Raw genomic sequence first — 21,560 nt, 5'->3', positions numbered from 1 at the left:
TCTCTCTCTCCCTCTCTCCCCCTCCCTCTCTTTCTGCCCCTCTCCCTCTGTCTCTCAAAATAAATAAATAAACCTTAAACAAAACAAAACAAAACAAAACAAAACAGCCTCCTCCACTTCCAGTCCCGAAGCTTCCATTCCCACCTGTGCTTTAGATGTGATCAGGACCAATTACCTAACAATGCCCTTTATCAAATCTCTAGACATGATCTCTGAACATGGCCAGCACACTGAGTTCTTCTCACCAGGAATTACTACCTTAACAGAAGTTTATGAACATTACAGCCACTTAAGGGGCACAAAATTCCCTTTCTTTTCTGACCTTTGTATCATAATAATGCTAAAAGATCATCTGGAATTAGTAAGCTTCCAGGGCTGTGTCTACAACATTTAAGTCAAGCTTCTCCAGTCAGCCTATAAAGTAGATTTTTAACCAACAAGCCTAAGTTTATCCGAATTTCTAACAACAGCCAAATAACCACCTGAACTAGAAGACAGATTTCTTTCCTAAGCAGTTTCACCTTACTGTTATTGTTTAAAGTAGATAACCACCCCCTATCTCCAAATGACTAGTTCCTTGAATTGTAGGCATTTTCCAATGTGCTTCTTCCTCAGTCTCAAGAGGATTGGTTATGAGCCTAAACTCTACTTTGTTCTCCAGTAATTTGGCCTCTTTAAATTCAATTCAGCCTTTACTAAGATTAAACACAGGCCTGATTTCCGGAACTGAACCTGACACTAACCAAGGCTGAATGAGATGTCCTTCAATACATTAGACAAATATTCATGGATAAGCTTGGTGATATGGATAATATGTCTGGTCCACATGCTTTCCAAGCAATCTTTGGAGACTGGCTGAAGGGTTACGGAATTCAAAGGGAAAAATCATGAAATTCATGTCATTTCAACTTAAAAAACCTAACTCTCACAGATGTAATTTTTGAACTTATATGTAATTTTTTTCAACTTCAACTTTGTTTTAAAATTTTCATATGAATGAAAATTTGCTTTTCCCAGGCATTCTACAGTGATTGCTACCTATCCTCCACAAAATGTGTCTTTGTCTCTTTTTAATTTTCTGGAAACTAGGCTTAGGAGAGATACCTACTACTGTATCCCAAACTTATGGCAATCTCCCCAAAGACAAGGAATTGCTATAACGTGGGTTACAGTGTGGTGTCCATTATTCACTGTGCTCTGGTGCATCTGACCAGACTGACATGTGATCTCCTGTCACAGCCCCCAAGTAGAAAGCTTTCTTTAGCCTTCACAAATGACCAAGGTAAGTCAACAGCTACTTGAAATATGGCTTTTATTATGTTCTTAGTTTGATATATCAGCAGCTCATCATTTCAGTTATCTCTTACAAGGGTGCTCTACACCTTTAGTTTACCTGATCCAGATACGTATCTGAGGAGGGAGTCAAGCCTTCTGTAGAAGAAGATTCAATATCATAATCCTACTCTTTTCCTCCATGTTTTGTTTTGTGGCTCTACATTTTTTGGTGGGGGGGAGGGACTTTGGCTATCCACTTAAAAAGCTACCATTTCAATGACTGGGAGGTGGCATGACCTAGAACTTCATATCTTTACTCACCCCCACTGCACCTCCAGACCCCACAGGAAAGACAGGTAGGTAACATAAAAGATTAACTCCCGGGGCGCCTGGGTGGCGCAGTCGGTTAAGCGTCCGACTTCAGCCAGGTCACGATCTCGCGGTCCGTGAGTTCGAGCCCCGCGTCAGGCTCTGGGCTGATGGCTCAGAGCCTGGAGCCTGTTTCCAATTCTGTGTCTCTCTCTCTCTGCCCCTCCCCCATTCATGCTCTGTCTCTCTCTATCCCAAAAATAAATAAACGTTGAAAAAAAAAAAATTAAAAAAAAAAAAAAAAAAAGATTAACTCCCTACACCACAGAGTTCAAGCCATCTCCTTTGGTACTCATCAGAAGATTCTGGTACCTGATATGCCTTAGACTTTATCCCCACAAGTTCATTATATTTAGTTTGATTTCTGCCTCATTTGGAATTGCAGTGAGATACTTCTCTCACACACCTCTGGGATTTTGTAAATTGAGGATAGACATAGTAGGTTTGGTATAGGTAAGGCCCAAGACTTTCAAACATCAATTTCTTCAGGAGCCCCATTTGTTCACACACATAAAAGTCTTTACCCTATGAGTCTAGAAACTTTCTTCCTCTTAATTCTAAGAGGTCTTTACTTCTTCCTATCTGATTTTACCTGTGCTGTAAACTTAAATTCCTGAAGCCAAAATCCTTCCAGTCTAGGGAAGTCTCATCTGCTAACTAAACAGCATAAGCTGCTGCGGTAACCTTACTGTGTTTCATAGAATTAGAATTTTCTTTATGATTCTATGACAGAATTGGTATTGTCTAATTAAATAAAAGTTTTCCAAAACAGTTGTATAGGCCTTATCCAGCCACAGTTGTATTTCCACCAGTACAAAAAAATCATATTTACCTGGAGATCTGATTCCCAGTTCTCCAAGCATTGGCAAGGTTTTGAACTTCAAAAAAAAACCAGTTTAAAAACTCAACTTCAGCAGTGAATAAAGACCCCTGAGTACCTTGCAACAGTGAAAACATTGAAGAGTTACTGACCAAGAAGCTAGTACCCTATGAATAGCCAGTTCATAGAAAGAAAGATTGAGTGGTTAATGACCTCCTTAAGAGCTCAGTCTTTTTTTTTTTTTTGCTAAAGCTGAGAAGTACTGGAAAAGTCAGACAACGAGAAAGAGATGAGAAAATGGTCCCCAATGGCATCATTGGGCCACAATGAAGACAATCTAGGTTGGGAGGTGAAGCCACCCAAGGGCAGTGGGTGGGGCATAAATTACACACAGAGAAGTACAAAGATGAGCTAACCCCCACATCTCAAGGTTCCACACCACCTACATCTATCTGCCACCCTCTGTGTAGTGCTTTACCAATGCTAGTGATGCCAAACCCGAGATATTCAGAAACAGTTACAAGTTTTTAGTTGCTTCCGTTCAAGAAAGTACAAGTGTTTGTAGAATATTCCACAGATATTTAATCAAAGGTAAAAGTAAAAAGTTTCTTGTAGAGGGTAACCCCTGACTGTTTACAAACCATCTGCTCAGAGAAACTAAACTCTTTCCACCACCTTGGATGAGTAGTTTTACAGACTGTATACATTTCAAGGCTCATACTCTCTCTCACCTCTCACCCCTTTTCCTACTACGGACTTCTAACTGATGCCGACTGCAACTATATTAGAACAGACTTCAAGTCTTTTTCATTCAGCATGGCTCAAGGTCAGGCTCTTGCTCAGTTTCTCTCAGGAAGACAAGGGCATCTTCTCCTGGCTAAATGTGTGCACAGCTTTTTGGGATGATCTTGGCCGGCAGTGGCGGCTTTCGCTGTGCCTTCTAGGCTAAGTAGGTATTCTAGGTATGTTCTCATTACCTTTGGGGGTGGAGGTTGTGCCCCCAAGATAACAGAAACTCACCTCATCTCGGAGTTTTGATCCCTTTCACTTCAGTCATCTATTGCTCTTTATCTTCTCTCAATTTAAACTTTTGTTCTTCCTTCTTTAATTTTTCCTCTATCTTCACTGAGATAAGTTCCTTTGTAGAGCTTGCTGGGCATGTCTCTGGTTTACCAGTGGGTTATATATAACCTGCTTTAGTTTAAGCTGGGCTGCCCCTCAAAAGATAATAGCCTTGAATCCCCTGGGTGGCTCAGTTGTTTGAGCATCTGACTCTTGATTTTAGCTTAGGTCATGATCCCAGGGTAGTGGGATGGAGTCCCGCATTAGACTCCGTGCTGAGCACAGAGCCTGCTTAAGATTCTCTCTCTCCCTCTTTCCCTGCCGGTCTTCCTGCTCTCTCTCTCTCTCTCTCTCTCTCTCTCTCTCAAACAAAACAAAACAAAACAAAAACAGCCTTTTCCTAAATACCTGCTATGTGTCTGATATCATACTGGCAGCTGCTTTTTATAGTTTCTCTCACTTTACTCCAACAACCCTATGCAATGGGTACAAATAGTCACACTTTATTTTTTTTTTTTAATTTTTTTAAGGTTTATTCATTTTTCAGAAACAGGGCGTGAGTGGGGGAGGGGCAGAGAGAGAGGGAGAATCCAAAGCAGGCTCTGGGCTCTGAGCTGTCAACGCAGAGCAGACGTGGGGCTTAAACCCATGAACCATGAAGTCATGACCTGAGCCAAAGTCAGACATCCAACTGAGCCACACAGGTGCTATGAAACAGTCACATTTTAGAGAAGAGTCGGGACCTGAGAGGATGATTTGTGTGCTGAAAGTAATGCAGCCAAGAAATGGCAAGGCAAACATGGAATTCCAAAGCCCAAACTCTTTTTTTTAATGTTTATTTATTTTGAGAGAGAGAGAGTGATGAAGGGGGAGAGAGAGGGAGAGAGAAAGATTCCCACGCAGGCTCTATGCTGTCAGTGCAGAGCCCAACCTGGGGCTTGATCTCACAAACTCTGAGATCGTGACCCAAGCCAAAACCAAGTGTCAGATGCTTAATGGGCTGAGCCACCCAGGTGCCCCAGCCCACACTCCTTCTATCATACTCTAGGGTCCGATGGGCAGTTGCTCTATTCAAGTCCAGCACAGCAACATCATACACACCAATGTCTCTGTTCTGATTTTGCCACAGAGCTATTCTTTCTCCTATTCAGATGCTCACTGAAATTAAATTTAAAAACTGTTCCAGTGTGTTCACTACATATTTTTTTATTGGTGAAAAGTGAGAAAAGAAATTGGATTCCAATGAGATATTATGGCTATACTTTCAAGGCCTCAGTTTACCTTCTCACTGTGGCTTTGGCTGGCATTGCTATATAGATTGTATCGATACCATTAAGTCTGAGCATGCATCACTGCTGTTCGATTTACACTCACTTCCTTAGAAATCCAAGTCGTTCATTCTTAGCCCAGAAATATCCAGGCTTTAAAAAAAGGGCAGTTCACTTTGCATGGGCTGACAGGTGCCTTATTATCTTATGTAATTAATTACCACAGAAACATTCATGAACATCCAAAACCATAAAAACGTATCTTTGTAAGTGGCGAGACAGCCGTCACCACCGTGACGCATTTTTTAAAGTCTGAGGTATTACAGTACTAAACAACTTGAAGCGTAGTGCTTTCCAGTGGGTAGGAAGATGACACTTAACAAAAATGCAGATTAACAGTAAAAACTTTTTATCAAAGCATGAATAATTAGTACAATTGGGCATTTTTTTTAATCACTCACATTTTATGTTCTAGGATGTCATGCTCTCATTCACGAAATGCCACATTGGTAACGAAGGCCGCTGTGCCTCCAGGACAACTCAGAGTGTTGCCCAATGCTCATCCTCTAGGTCACTGAGGCGGGGTACAAATTCTCAGCTGAGTGCCTGTGGTCCTGTCTGGCTCAAAGAATGAGCCCCCCAGCTCTCTCTGCAGCTTTAGGTAAGACATTAAATACAGACAGATGTTCTGGCTCATGTGGGAATGGAGAGGTTTCTCTCTCTACCCATACTGCAGAAAGTAGAGAATGTCGACAAAATCTCTGAGGCTCAACAGTCATTGTTTTAAGATCTGGAATTTTACCAGAAATCCAAGTCTGCCAGAGGCTCTGGATCCTAGGTGACCTCATGGTGGGGGGAATCTGCTAAGTTCCCACCAAATGATGACTCTTTCACGACGTGACCTAGCCTCTGCTTGCCTCTTGAGTTTCTTCTTGAGCCACTCTCTCCTTACTTTATTTCAGTTGAAAAAGCCCTGTTTTTCTTTCCATCTCAGGGCTTCGGTATGAGCTGCTTCCTTTGCCTAACTTACTTCAGTTCACCTGTCAGGTTTTAGTGTAGCAGCCACCTCCTCTGGGAAGTTCTTGACTCATCATGCTAAGTTGGGCCCTCCTGTTTACACATTTCCTCAGCACCCTGCCCTTCTCCTTCAACACAATCGCAGGTTTATCATTATTTGTTCCATGTTTATTTTCTCTGTTAGACAAGAAGTTCCATAAGGGCAAGGATCATGTTTGTCTTGTTTACTATTATTCCAACACCCAGGTCAGTGTCTGGTTCACAGCAGCATTTCATAAATACTAGCCAAACACAGCAGTTAAGAAGAACATTATTAATAAGACCAACAACACCCAAGAGGTGTTGTCCTCCTCCAAGGACTGAATGGAAATGCTTCGACTCCAGTACCCTTGGTCTAAGGCCTGCCATCTTGGGCTCTTTGCCTTTCCAGGACAGCTCCTGCAGTTTCCATTTCCCTCACAAGTTGCCTAGAACACTATGCAACTGGTTCATCATGGTGAGTATAACTTTATATTCTCTTTAGCTTTCAAAACTCAATCCACACTTTGTTGTCGGGATGATTCCCAAGTTGAAGAACAAAAGAGTCAAAGCATCCTTCTGCCTGCATCAAAATGTAGTCCAACATCCCTGCGAAATGGAATACTGCATACAGCTGATCAAAACCTCCATGAAAGTAAAATTTCAGAGCTGCTATTTGGCCCCAGAAGCTCATGTTGCCCATTCTGATATCCAAATGGAAATACCTGCAAGTGGTTATCTCTGAGTCTTGCAAGTATATATGGTATCCACTGTACATATGTATAAATGGGTGATTTTACTTTCATAGTTTTACTTTTTGTATAAATGTTTATTTATGAGAGAGAGAGAGAGAGAGAGAGAGAGAGAGAGAGCGCATATGCGTGCAACTGAGGGAGGTACAGAGAGAGAAGGAGACAGATGATCTGAAGCAGGCTCTGTGCTGAGAGGGCTTGAACCCACGAACCATGAGATCATGACCCGAGTCAAAGTCAGATGCTTAACCGACTGAGCCACCCAAGTGCCCCTCATAGCTTTATTTTTAATTTTTTATATAGAATGTTTTATATGATCAGGGGAGAAAGTCCTTTTTTTAAAGCTTTTTTAATGTTTATTTATTTTTGAGAGATGGAGAGAGACAGAGCACGAGTGGGGGGAGGGGCAGAGAGAGAGGGAGACACAGAATCTGAAGCAGAATCCAGGCTTTGAACTGTCAGCACAGAGCCTGAAGTGGGGCTCGAACTTACAAACTGCAAGATCATGACCTGAGCCGAAGTCAGACACTTAACCGACTGAGCCACCCAGGTGCCCTGAGAAAGTCCTTTAAAAAACAATATGGAAATACACTGCACTTGGGTTTCTTCTTCGGTTACACGATAAGCCATATAGAGAGATACATACCGAATACAGGACCGAATCTTCCTTACCCTAACTTTTCTGTGCTGCATTTGAGGATGTCTGTCCTTGCCTGTAATAGTATCAGCTCTGGTCATGCTCTCAGTGTTTCTGCTTTTCACCAAAGTGGAAAGCAAGAAGTCAGAAGAAAAGAAAAACAAGCATGGTAGTATAACTATTTAAAACGGTCTATAAATAACCATGGTGTAACTGTTCAAAACTGTTTACCAGTAGGCTATTAAAGAATATTTAGATGTTATAAAAAGAGTTTTGAAAAATATTAATAGACATCAATAAGACTGGCAGTTTTTGGTATCTTAGATGTAATGCTTTTACACTAAGCAATTCTCATCCCTAATAATTTATAGTGATTGCACTTAAGAAGTCCTACTCAAAGTTGAGAGACATAGCATATAGATAAGGAAGGTATATCCTATTTCTGCTTCGGGTTCTACCCTTACCTCCTGAACAGAAAATAATCACGCAAGAAAGATGAATTTGAGCAACGAAAAAATAAAAAGTCAGTTGTTTCAGCTCCTGAAATTTAGTAGGAAACCCTTCATTTTAAGTAAGGTTTTAACATCAAAGAGATACTCTCTCACCTATAATCCTAGCAAGAGAGATTTTGGGGCTTTGCAGACACGTAGATAACACAGATGAAAATTTCCCCCAAAAGCTATAAATTAAGCTACACAAACAAAAGTAATTATCATGGAGTATAAAATAAAGTAACCAGAAACAACAATACATTAAGAAGATTCTGTGGAGTTAATTTTTAAAACTTTACTCCAAAGACAACTTTTTTTTTTAAATAAAAGCTTTATAGTGAGTTATATGTGTATCCTGACAAAAAAAAAAGGCTCTAAGTTCACTGAGATGTGCTATAAGTTCATGACTGTCTATGGATTTAAAAAATAAATAACCCTATCCACCCGTGAGAAGGGTCTCCATGCCCTGAACCTCTAAACTGAGTAGCACGGTGAAATATCAAAAATGCCCTCAAGATGAGGGAAATCTGAGCGGGCACATCAATGCTGCTGAACCTGCAACCAGTGAGAAAACTCTCCTTAGAAAGGAGTAAAAATGGAATGAACTGAACAGCAACTAATAGGAATTCCCATTATAAGAATAAACCCTACATTCCACATAAATCAGGGTAACATTCTTACAGTCTGTAAACATTCTTGACTTCGTAAGGAAGAAAACAGCCTATTGCCAGAGTTTGCTATTTCTTCTTGTTTTCCCACTTCCTACTGAATATTCTGACACGTGACATGCCTCTAAGGTGTTCTTAGCGTCTAAGTCAGTGACTGGTACCAGCAGGTGCACAGTAAATCGTGTATGAATAAATAGGTTGGATGCATGAAAGAATGACTTTTGCCTGGAAAGTGACTGGAACTCGAATGCATGTCAGTGACCTGGAGGAAAAACTGGTTACAAAAATACATGTCTTCAGGCCAGGGGCTTAGAAAAAGAGAGTGGCCTGTGCATTACCCAACAAGGTCAGGGGCCAAAATACATATTCAATTAAATAAATGAAAGCCTTCTATAAAACAAAATTGTATGTATATTTAATTCCAGAAGCACCAAGTAGCGGCTAATGCTACCATTTAGAATAGTTACATGATTGAATACATTCTATGTAAATGAAAACATTAAGAAACCTGAAAGTTAGTTACTTTGGTTTAGGAATTTAGTTGTCTCTATCGCTGGCTGAACTAAGATTTCTAATAAACTATTCTGATCCATCATTGTATTATAACAGACACTCAAGTAGAAACAGGTATAGAAATTGATGTCAGTTAACTTGTCAATTTTTTCCTCCAAAGAATTTTGCAAAAATTTTAAATCATAACCCTACATTCCTTTTTAAATTAAAATAAGATACTGTATAAATAAGTAGTCAAAATAACTAAAATCAGTTCAGCTGAATGTCTCTAAAAAATGCTCAGGAACCAGCATGTAAAATTTTGAGGCAAATGCAGTTTTATTACCAGTAAGTTCAAGTTATTAAAATGGCAAAGTTATCAGTATCCATTGGTAACAGTTTGATACAAAATGGTATACATATTACCACATATAAAATGCACTTAAAAATAATTTAAAACAAAATATGTAAAAACAGCAATCACAACACACACAGCCCTCGACCTTGACCTATCTCTGTAAGTAAGAACCAATATATGTTCATCTTAGAGATAAATATTAATGAAGCAATATTATGTCAAGTGCGTCATGCTCCCTGTATCAAAGGTGATGTGATTAATAACTCAAAATCTGAAAGAAGGGCAGGGAGCAGGCATCAGAAGGGAGGAGTAAGGAGAAACGTACCGTGCAAATATGAGGCCAGTGTTCAAATTGTTGTAAAATTCCTTGATTAAGTTCTTCTTTATATAACTCTTTGTAAAAATGTGGAAGCTTAGATATCCAAATGCCATTGTTATGCTTGTTTAGTATTTCCTTTATGCGGTTTTGAACCTCATCCATTTTATAAGTGTAAGAGGCAGGAGGCGTGACATTTGGTTTTTCAACAGTCTGATTTAAATTATCTTTAAATTAAAAAAATGATAGCATTAACCAAAAGGCTTAACATTTTAGATTATCCCCATTACCTAGTATCTGTGTTATTAGGCTTTGTTACACTTCAGGCTTATGGGGGTCAAGGGACTTAGAAGTGGACAGGATAAGGCCAAGAAGGACACTGACAAGGGTGCTTCCTAATTTAAACATCAGGATGATCTTGTCTCATAGAGAATAATAAAATTTAGTATTTAACCAATCATTCTCTAACTGCAACTAAGAAAGGTTAAACTTTAGACAATACTGGTTTATATGCAATGCTTTATTTAAACCTGTATTCCACAAAGCATTAGGATAGTGCTTTAATAGTAAGATCAAAGAACATTTTATAGAAAATTTTAAAAATGTCCAGGTTTTGAAATATGTTTTTCTGCTTTATTAATGAGAAAAACAATTTAGCAATACACAGAAGTTCTATTTTAAACTGGCAGGTAGAGAGATACACAGACTGGTCTGGGGCCTCTAGCCTCTGAGGATGCCAGGAGGCCAAAGGGTGAGCAGCTCCTTGAGGAGGGCTGGATGCTAACTCTGCTCTCACCCAGCACAAGGCACTAGACTGAGTTTGGCTCAGCAAACAAAAGGGCACACAATGTCCATATAAGGACATCACTAATTTATTTAGGTTCTTCCCAAATAATGATATAAAAGGATCAGGAATAAGGAAAAGATGAGCTTCTGAGAACTGGTCAGACCCCCCTTAAAGAGAGAGTGTCAGTAACTAATACACAGTTGGAGTCTGCAAATGCATCTGTTTTGTGGGGTCACTGGGAGTCCCCTAAGCTTGTGTGGTTTCTGTTAAATCAACGAAGGAGTCTGTTTTATAACAGGTAGGAGAGGCTGTGTGTAAGCGTGTACATATCAGCTGTCCCGTGAACTGCAATCCTCCTGAAACAAGTCCTCAGCGTTCTGCAGAAAAAAAGCTTACTCTATTTTAAAAGAATTTACAACCTCTAAGGGAGTAGCCATGTTTCAGAAAATACATGTGTAGGGGTGCCTGGGTGGCTCAGGTTAAGCGGCCGACTTCGGCTCAGGTCATGATCTCTCGGTCCGTGAGTTCGAGCCCCGCGTTGGGCTCTGTGCTGACAGCTCAGAGCCCAGAGCCTGTTTCAGATTCTGTGTCTCCCTCTCTCTGACCCTCCCCTGTTCATGCTCTGTCTCTCCCTGTCTCAAAAATAAATAAAACGTTAAAAGAAATTTAAAAAAAGAAAATACATGTGTAAAAGTTATTGACAGAAACAAAAATCATATGATTCAAGTAATTTCCATAAGAAATACTGGAGATGTGTTCATATGGAAAAAATGATCTTGACTCAGAATCACACTTGAAACAGCAGATCATTTAAAATCACACTTAAATTTCATGCAATGTAAATACTGATCCTGAAACACTGTTCCCTCAGATGCATCTATGAGCAGGGAATTTATACTTTGGTTGGAGGAGACCAGATGCCGACTGTGTGCATTTTAATTTTTTTAATTTTTTTTTTTTTCATTTTTGAGAGAGCGTGAATGGAGGAGGGGCAGTAAGAGAGAGGGAGACAGAGGATCTGAAATGGGCTCTGCTCTGACAGCAGTGAGCCCGATGCAGGGCTTGAACCCACGAACCAAACCATGAGATCATGACCTGAGCCCAAGTCAGATGTTCAACTGACTGAGTCACCCAGGCACCTCGACAAGTGTGTGCAATTTTAATCTTCAGATTCTTTGACTTTATTATGTTTCTTACTGTTTTCTTAACAGCTTTTTTGGATCTTCTAACCCAAGGAATCATTTGTATCATACTAAGATGCTTAGTGGTCACTGTGTATAGTTTAGGGTCCCAGCTTTTAAAAATGGTGGAGTATCTGAAACTATTTTCTGAGTTGAAACCTCGTACTTATGTGCTTTAAATCTTATCCTCTGAAGAGTAAGAGGGTGACAAGGCACATAAGTATCTCTCGGTGACACATGGAGCGAAACAGAACTCGTCTAATATGCGGAAGGCCTTATGTCAGAATAATGATATCCCTGGAGGTACTATTTTCTCTTTAGATCACTTCAATTCATAATTTAAAGAAATGAGGAAAGAGGGGAAGAAAGATAATAAACAGGATAGGGTGAGAGCAAATGCGAACAGCCACCACCAGATATTTTTCTTGGGGTTCTAAGGCTCTAGAAGCCGAAATGTATCATGAAGATAATGTTTAGAAAACATACCATTTATTTCCTTAGCACAGGTTCTTGAGAGATGCATCTGAAAAGGTGGTGGGAGGGACGCCTTTGGGCTAAACCTAAGGTGTTAAAAAAAAAAGTAAGTTAAAATTCAAACATCAAAGTCTATGCCAAGTTTTAAGCACTGTGCTTTTCATTTAAAGTTTCTGTGGCACTGAATAGCAAAAGAAGTCATTAGAATATTTCAAAATGAGCAAAAATGAAAATGATACTGGTATCAACTTTCATGTTTCATATTAGAGAAAATGTGTTAAAAGCTAAATTTAAACTAAGACTTTAAGAGAACATGGAAGTTAGATTTCCAATTAATCACCTTTAAGGGACCGGCGATACAAAATAAATAAAACCATGCAAAGAATAAGTAGTTGATCATAAAGAATATTTTGGAATATAACCAAAAAATGAAGGACTTATACCACCAGATACTTTAGTGAGTTATAAAGTTACAACATTTATAATACTTAAACAGATAAGTAAAATGATACAGAGCTTAGAAACACTCAATTGACGCTGTATCTTAGCACGTGAGAAAGGTGGCATTCCGAACCACAGAGGGACTGCTCAAGTAGCAAGTTAGAAAAGAAAAAGCATTGGGGCGCCTGGGTGGCGCAGTCGGTTAAACGTCCGACTTCAGCCAGGTCACGATCTCACGGTCCGTGAGTTCGAGCCCCGCGTCAGGCTCTGGGTTGATGGCTCAGAGCCTGGAGCCTGTTTCCGATTCTGTGTCTCCCTCTCTCTCTGACCCTCCCCTGTTCATGCTCTGTCTCTCTCTGTCCCAAAAATAAATAAACATTGAAAAAAAAAATTAAAAAAAAAAAAAGAAAAGAAAAAGCATTGTCTCCCCACACTTCATACACTCACCAAAATAATTTTTATATGAATTACATTGGATATACATAGGAAGATTTTTCCAAATATGAGGACAATGAAACCAGACAGACACACACACACACACGCGCGCGGGCGCGCACACACACACACACACACACACACACACACACACACATGTTCTCCCTCCCTAGGCTCCAAGTGTCTTAATAACCTGTTCCCAGAGCCTAGGGCAGTGCTTGGTACTTGCAAAGGGCAGTGAATGTTGTAGGAATGAATAGGATGATTGAATCAACCTATGAGTACATCTTGCCCAGAAGTGGGTATGGAACTAGAACAGGTGACAATGACACAATATACATATTTTCCAACTTTTAGATAGTATGGAATACTCTAAAAATTAGATGAATTCTTTGGAATAAAGAACATCTCCTCATAATACTTTAATTCTACAAGAAATTATTAAATGGTAGGCTACCAATACAACTTATTTAATATATGATGCTATGCAACTATAAGAACATCATGTTTACATATTAATACATCTAGGTAATAATGGAAGATGCCAAAAACATATCCAACTTCTATTTTTAGAGAACTGGCAGGGAGACAGCCCTCTTTTCCCTTGCACCAGAGCCCTAAAGTTGTAAACTGGAACCCTCCTCTGCTTGGAGTCAGCTGTGAGGGCTCTATTAGCAGGCAGAGGCTTATGAGCAAAGAGGGAGCACAGAGAGATTATGGCAGGGACTGATATGGCTCAGGCATAGGTAGGTCTGATGGATGGGACAGAAAACAATTGACATAGCAAAAGAAAGATTTCAAGGGAAACTGCAGGGACACGTAAAAAACAAACATAATAAGATGAAAGTGGTCCAACCAGTCTTATAAAAGTATAAAAAATTTATTATTTTGTATTTTAAAAGACAAATTATTAAGTATTTTAAAAGACAAATACTTAGACTGGTCCAAAAAACACCCTATCGAATCTAAACATACGCCATTTATTAGAGACACATTCTTACCCTACAAACACTTATTTCAGGACCTACTATGAGCTGGGTATGGGCAGACAGGAATTATCTACAATTAAACAAGAGAAACACACCCCTATCTCATGGACTATATGTACAGTTGAGAAAACCAACCATAGTAAGCTGCTATGACATGGCCCCCAGTGACTCTTGCCTCCTGGTGGCCAAGCCACAGCCTTATATAACCTCATTCCCTTGAGTAACTTGCTTCTAACCAACAGAATATTTCAAGGCTGAGGGGATTACAAATGATGAGATTACAAATCCCCCCTCTCCCCCCCACCCCCCCAGCATAATCTCTTCCTTGCTGGCTTTGATGAAGCCAATGGCCATATTGGGAAGGCCTATGTGGTAAGAAATTGAAGGTGGTCTTTGGCCAACAGCCAGGAAGTCAAGCACTGAGGGAAAAAATGAAAGTGATTTGGCCAACAAGCATGTGTGTCAGCCCAGAGGCAGATTCTTGCTCAGTTCACCCCATCCATGGCCAATACCCACAGCAGCCTCATAAGAGACTGAAGCAGAGGACCTAGCTAAGCAGTACCAGATACATGACCCACAGGAATTAGGAAATAATAATTAGGTGTTGTGAGCTGCTAGATTTGTATTACCTCTTACACAAAAATAGGTAATAATGCACTGACAAAATCTATAAGAACAAAACCTACTAAGTGCTATGATAGTGGCAATAAGTGTAATAAAAGCACATGTTAGAAGCAAGAAACCAAATCAGCAGTAGAAAGAGGAGGAAGTAGAGAGTAAAGGTTATTAACACCTTATAAAGTTATAATAATCTGAATAGTTTGGCACAGCAAAAGAATTAGACAGGTAATTAATGATTCCGAATGAAAAGGCCAGAAACCAAGTCATATATTTATAACAATTTACAATTGGTAAAGACAGCATTTTAAACCAGCATGGAAAGAAACCAATTATGTAATAACTGGTATTAGGACATCTGGCTAACAAGACTGCTAACTCTCATGATATACAACCACATAAATTTTGGATTAAAGATTTAACGAAACCATAAAAATTCTAAAAGAAAACAGAAGACCTATTATACAGTATTGGGGTAAAAATGCTTTTCTAAGCATAATACCTAAAGACAGAAGCCACAAAGGAACAGATTGGTAGATTTAGTTAGATAAAAAAATATAAAATTTTAAAGTTTTTGTATAGTGGAAATACAAAAATTAAATAAACTGAGGAAATATTGCCAACATATTACAAAGGGTCAACATCCTTAATTCATAAATTATTTTTACAAATGAGAAAGAAAAAAGAAAAAACCAACAGAAAGTTTGTACAAACGGCAAAGACAAGTAATTCATAAAAGATCTATAAATGGTCAAGTAAACATATGACAAAATTATAACCCCTTAAGAATGAAAGTCAAAGAAATAGAAATTAAAATATAGGTATATTTTTTCACCTTTTGGCATCAACTGAAAAAGTGGTGCCCAGTACTGGCAGGGGTACAAGAAAATAATCACTTCCATATGCTTCTAGAATATAATTGGTATAATCTGTGTAGAGCACAAATTGGTAATAGCTTTAGAATGTATACCCTCTTACCCTTTTCCTACCAATTTATTCTAAGGAACTAGTCATGAATATATGCAAGGACTGTTCTACAAATATGTTTCATTGTAGAATTGCTTACAATAGTGGAAATAATTTATATTCAGCAATAGGAGGCTGGACAACGGATCTCCCTGACATTAAAAATGATAATGTACTAGTATACTTAATCATGTGGTTAACAATATATTATTACTTAAAAAAAAATTTTTTTTAATGTTTATTTATTTTTGAGAGAGGGAGAGAGAGTGTGAGTCGGGGAGGGACAGAGGGAGACACAGAATCAGAAGCAGGCTCCAGGCTCCGAGCTGTCAGCACAGAGCCCGATGCGGGGCTCGAACTCACAGACTGTGAGATCATGACCAGAGACAAAGTCGGACGCTTAACCGACGGAGCCACCCAAGCACCCCAATATATTACCTTTTAAAACAGGTTATAAAATAGTAAGATATAGCAAGAGCCCATTTGTATTTTTAAAAATTTATATATCCATAACTTTTAAACGTTTACATTTATGTTTAAACGTTTTATATATCCACAACTTTTAAATGTTTACATTTATGTTTGGATTAGAGGCAATTTTTTTAAGTCTATTTATTTATTTTGAGAGAGAGAGAGAACATGAGCAAGGGAGGGGCACAGAGAGAGGGAGAGAGAGAATTCCAAGCTCAATCCCACAAACTGTGAGATCGTGACCCGAACCGAGATCAAGAGTCCAATGCTTAACCAACCAACTGAGCCACCCAGGTGCTCCGGATTAGAGGCAATTTTAAAAATTCCCTTTACTTCTTTACACTTGGCAAATTTTCTATGCCACACACATAGTATTTTTACAATCAGAGCCAAGCAATAAATGTATTTTAGAAAATACTTCCTACAAATATTTAGCACATACTAAACATACAACAGTTTTAAACATATACAAAGAAGCAGAAACCAACAACAAATTCACATTTATTTAGCTTAATCCTTGAAAGATGCCTTTTCAATCATAGTGCCTGTTGGCTAGTGCCAAACAGCCATTTGTTCCTATCCAAAGTCCATGATCTTACTCACTACAATATACACACAGTAATTTCTTCTCTCTTTCTAGGCCTAATGGGAATCTTGAACTTCAGTACCATATTTATCTGTGTTTTATGGATAAATACATTAAATACCTCATTTAGTAATCTTATCACTTTAATAAAAATACTATGGTTATATATTATATTATTTTAGATATACACATTTCCTTCCCTCATATAAACCAGAGGAATCATAAATCAATCATATATCCTTACTCCCGACCCCTCTTTGTATTTTACTGGACACATGATAAACTTAGATTGATGCCTACAATATCAGAAAATATCAGCTATGTTATTTTTCTAGAACCCTTTCAGTTTAACTGGCAGGCATAAATTCTTGACCAAAGATCCTGAGAAGGGGCTTCTGAGGTCCATGAATCTCCTGAATATACAAAGATGTATGTATATGTGTACACATATATTTTTCTGGGAAAATCATTTATACCTTTTATCAGCTTCCCAAAAGATTTGGTGACCCTCCAAATTTTAAGTTAATAATAGCTTTTACTACTTACTATTACTGCTCATGTATTTTATAAGTAGATAAAACAGCTTTTGCTCTTGTTCTATTTTTGGTAAGAGTAATTTTTTTGATTTTATAATTAAAAGGGATGCACATAATAGTTGCCACCAGGTGGTATTTAGATTCCTCTTAAAAGGATTCTTTCAATTTGTATTGTGCTCTTAAAAAAAAGGTTTGATGAAGATGTTTTATGACATCTTTAACAGTTTATAGTTAAAGTAGTCTGTAACATAACCTGTGTAAAGCAAGACAGCTGAAGACAGTTAGGTGTATAGTTTTAGAAATTATTGTACAAGATATTCTACCTTATGAAATTTGAAAATTTTACAGTGAAAGGCAAAAGATAAAAGGATATATTAATTCTCAAAACTAAAACTATATAAATAAGGCTTTTGCTATCCCTTTTTTAACTTTTTACACTTTTTAAAAATTTTTTAAAGTTTTTATTTATTTATTTTTGAGAGACAGAGAGAGGGAGCAGGGGAGGGGCAGAAAGAGAGGGACAGAGAGGGAATCCCAAGCAAGCTACACACTGCCAACGCAGAGCCTGATGCGGGGCTCAAATTCATGAACCGTGAGATCATGACCTGAGCCAAAACCAAGAGCTGGATGCTTACCCAACTGAGCCACCCAGGTGCCCCTACACTTGATTCTTAAACAACATGAGTTTGAACTACACAGGTCCACCAGATGCATATTTTTTTTTGACACAGTACAGTACTGTAAATGTATTTTCTCTTATGATTTCCTTAAAAATATTTTCTTTTTGCTCATTTTATTGTAAGAATACAATGTGTAATACATATAATACACAAAATACGTGTTAACCTACTGTTTATATTATCAGTAAAGCTTTTGGTCAACAGTAGACTATTAGCAGTCAAACTGAGGGGGGGGGGGGCTCAAAAGTTGTATGTGTATTTCTGACTGTGTGTGGGGTTAGCACACCTAACTCCATGTTGATGGTGTTCAGGGTCAACTGTATTCTGAAATACTTTTAAGTTCATGGGGAGTTGCAAAAAATATACATAGAGGTCACATGCACCTTTCACCCAGTTTCCCCCAATGGTAACATCTTTGCATAGTACATCAGCAAAACCAGGCAACTGACATTGGTATAATCCAGAACTTATTCAAACTTCACCAGTTTTACATGTATGCGCATGTGCATGTGTGTGTGTCTGTGTGCATGTGGTTCTGTGAAATTTTACCACATATATAGATCCTTGTAACCACCACTGTAATCAATAATTTATTGGTTATAATCATCAGACTATAATCATTGTAATCACAACTGTCCCATCACAAGGCCCCTTTTTTTTTTTTTTTTTAATTTTTTTTTTTTTTCAACGTTTATTTATTTTTGGGACAGAGAGAGACAAAGCATGAACGGGGGAGGGGCAGAGAGAGAGGGAGACACAGAATCGGAAACAGGCTCCAGGCTCTGAGCCATCAGCCCATAGCCTGACGCGGGGCTCGAACTCACGGACCGTGAGATCGTGACCTGGTTGAAGTCGGACGCTTAACCGACTGCGCCACCCAGGCGCCCCCACAAGGCCCCTTTTTGCTATACCTTTATAGCTCCACCCTTCCGACTTCTAAAACCCTAACATTTGGCAAACACTTATCTGTTCTCCATCTCTACAATTTTGTCATTTCAAGAATGTTATATAAATAGAATCAACACAGCATGTAACATTTTTGATACTGGCTTCTTTCACAAAGCAGAATTCCCTTGAAATCCACCAAAGTTGCTGTGTTATTAATAGTTTGTTCCTTTTTATTGCTAAGTATTCTGTGGTCTGAATGTACTACAGTCTGTTGAACCATTCACCTAGGACACTGGGGTTGTTTTCAGTTTGGGACTATTATGAATAAAGTTACTATGAACATTTGTGTACAGGTTTTTATATGAATATAAGTTTTCATTTCTCTGGGATAAATGCCCAGGAGTGCAACTGCTGGGTCATGTGATAGCTGCATGTTTAGTTGCTTTTGTTTTTTAATGAAATTTCCCAAACCGTTTTCTAGAGTAGCTATTAATTTTACATTTTCAACAGCAATGTACAATTGATCCAGTTTCTCTGCATCCTTGCCAGCATTCAGTATTATCACTATTTTTTACTTTAGTCATTCTGATAGGTGTGTCATGATGATATCTCATTTTAATATGCGTTTTAATATGCGTTCCCATGATGGCTAATGAGGTTGAACATCTTTTCATGCATTTTTACATTTAAAGTAATTAGACTGACATTGAAAATAATTAGTCAAACCCAACACCCCAAAAAACAAATAATCCAGTTAAGAATTGGCAGAAGACATGAATAGACATTTTTCCAAAGAAGACATCCAGATGGCTAACAGACACATGAAAAGATGCTCAACATCAGTCATCATCAGGGAAATACACATCAAAATCACAATGAGATACTGCCTCATACCCATCAGAATGGGAAAATTAACAACACAGGAAACAACAGATGCTGATGAGAATGCTGTTAGTGGGAATACAAACTGGCACAGTGACTCTGGAAAATAGTATGGAGTTTCCTCAAAAAGTTAAAAATAGAACTACCCTACAACCCAGCAATCGCACTACTAGGTATTTATCCAAAGGACACAAAAATACAGATTCGAAGTGGTACATGCACCCTGATGTTTACAGCAGCATTATCAACAATAGCCAAACTATGGAAAGAGCCCAAATGTCCATCAACTGAGGAATAAAGAAAAAGTGGTATAGGGGCGCCTGGGTGGCTCAGTTGGTTAAGCGTCTGACTTTGGCTCAGGTCATAATCTCACAGTTCGTGGGTTCAAGCCCTGCATCAGGCTCTGTGCTGACAGCTCAGAGCCTGGAACCTGCTTCAGATTCTGTGTCTCCCTCTCTCTCTGCCCCTCCTCTGTTTGATCACTCTGTATATCACTTTGTATAGCTTTCCTACTAGTTGGTTTAAGCATTCCAATATATATATACAACATCACATTCCATTGGTATCAACGTTTTACTACTTTAAGTGTACAAACCTTACTTCCATTTAGGTCTCCTCTCCTCCCCCCAATTTTGCAAATTTAATTAAGTTCTCTATATATGTTGAGCACTTATCAGATAGTGTTATAATTTTTGTTTCAACCTAGTATGATTTAAGAAACTCATAAGAAGGATAATCTTACATTTACACCTATTTTTACCAGTTCTGCTCTTTCCTTTCTGAAATTCCAAGCCCATCTTATATTATTTATTTTCTCTTGAGAGAACTTCCTTTAGCCACTCTTTAAGAGTAGGTCAACTAGTGACAAATTCTCTTAGTTTTCTTTCATCTGAGAATGTCTTTATTTCCCTTTCATTCCTGTTGTATATTTTTCCTGGATATAGAATTTATGGCTGACAGTTTTTTCTTTCAGCACAAGAAAAATGTGCTGTTTCCTTCCTTCAGGGTTCCTCCATGGTCATAGATGAGAAATCCACTGTCATTAAAACTGGTAATCCCCTATAAGTGATGTGTCATTTCTTGCTGTTTTTAAGATTTTTTGTCTTTAGTTTTCGGAAGTTTAATATGATGTGTCTTCATGTGGGTTTCTTGGATCTATCTTTTTTAGGATTCTCTGAACTCTTGAATCTGTAGGTTTATATCCTTAGCCAAATTTGAGAAGTTTTCAGCCATTTTGTGTTCAAATACTCTTTCAGCCCCACTCTTTCTCTTCTCCCAAGACACTGATAATACAAACGTTAGATCTTTTATTTCCCCCCACAGATTCCTAAGGCTCTGCTAGGTGTTTTATTTCCAAAGACCCCTCAGGCTTTGGTAGGTGTTCTTTTGTTTGTTTTGTTTTTGAAGGAAGTCTATTTACTCTGTTGGTCAGATTGTGTAATTTCTATTGCTCTATCTTTGAGTTCATGGATTCTTCCCTCTGTCGTATTCATTCTGTTGTTGAGCTTACCCAGTGAGTTTTTTAGTTTGGTGTTCCATTTTTTTTAATACTACAGTTTCCATTTCATTCTTTTTTATATGTTCTACTTCTTTGGTGAATTTTCTTTTTTTCCCATTTTGCCCCCCAAATTCTTTTCATTTGCTCATTGGCATTTTAGGAGAGCTGCTGTAAAATTCTTGCCAGATAATTCCAACATCTGACTGATCTTGCTCTTGGCATTTGTCAACTATCTTTTCTTATTCAAGTTGTCATTATCCTGGTTCTTAGTATAACAAGTGACTTTTTATTGTATCCTGGACATTTGGACATACATTAGGAAACTATTAATCCAATTTAAAAGTCCTATTTTAGCAGGCAATCACCTGCTTAGATTTAGCACACAGCTCCTGGCCCACATTTGTAGCTGTAGTTCCAATGATAACTGATTTTTCAGAGCCCTTATGGGCTAACTTAAATTTACTTGTTGCTGTTGGGGCTCCTTCTTGATCAGGTGCTGCCCACAGGAACAGAATGCACTTCCCTGGACCTAACGCTGCCAGGTGAAAGAGGGTGAGAACACACTAGGCTGTAGGTCAGAAAGTA

At 38.5% G+C, this 21,560-nt stretch overlaps 1 protein-coding gene across 5 annotated transcripts in view; it reads right to left on the bottom strand.

The window, feature by feature from the left end:
• The window catches only part of TDRD7 (tudor domain containing 7), a 77,845-nt gene that overhangs the window by 34,021 nt on the left and 22,264 nt on the right, over positions 1-21,560 (bottom strand). For all 5 annotated transcript variants that reach the window (XM_045467339.1, XM_045467338.1, XM_045467341.1 and 2 more), the window contains 2 exons: positions 11,998-12,071; positions 9,553-9,770 (listed from right to left, as the gene is read on the bottom strand). In XM_045467339.1, coding sequence (XP_045323295.1) covers positions 9,553-9,770; positions 11,998-12,071 — 292 coding nt within the window. The remainder of the gene's footprint in view (positions 1-9,552; positions 9,771-11,997; positions 12,072-21,560) is intronic.

Source organism: Leopardus geoffroyi, chromosome D4 (genome assembly GCF_018350155.1).
Source record: "Leopardus geoffroyi isolate Oge1 chromosome D4, O.geoffroyi_Oge1_pat1.0, whole genome shotgun sequence".
NCBI lineage: Eukaryota > Metazoa > Chordata > Mammalia > Carnivora > Felidae > Leopardus > Leopardus geoffroyi.
Note: the sequence above shows the minus strand (reverse complement) of the source record. Positions and strands in the feature narration are given on the sequence as shown.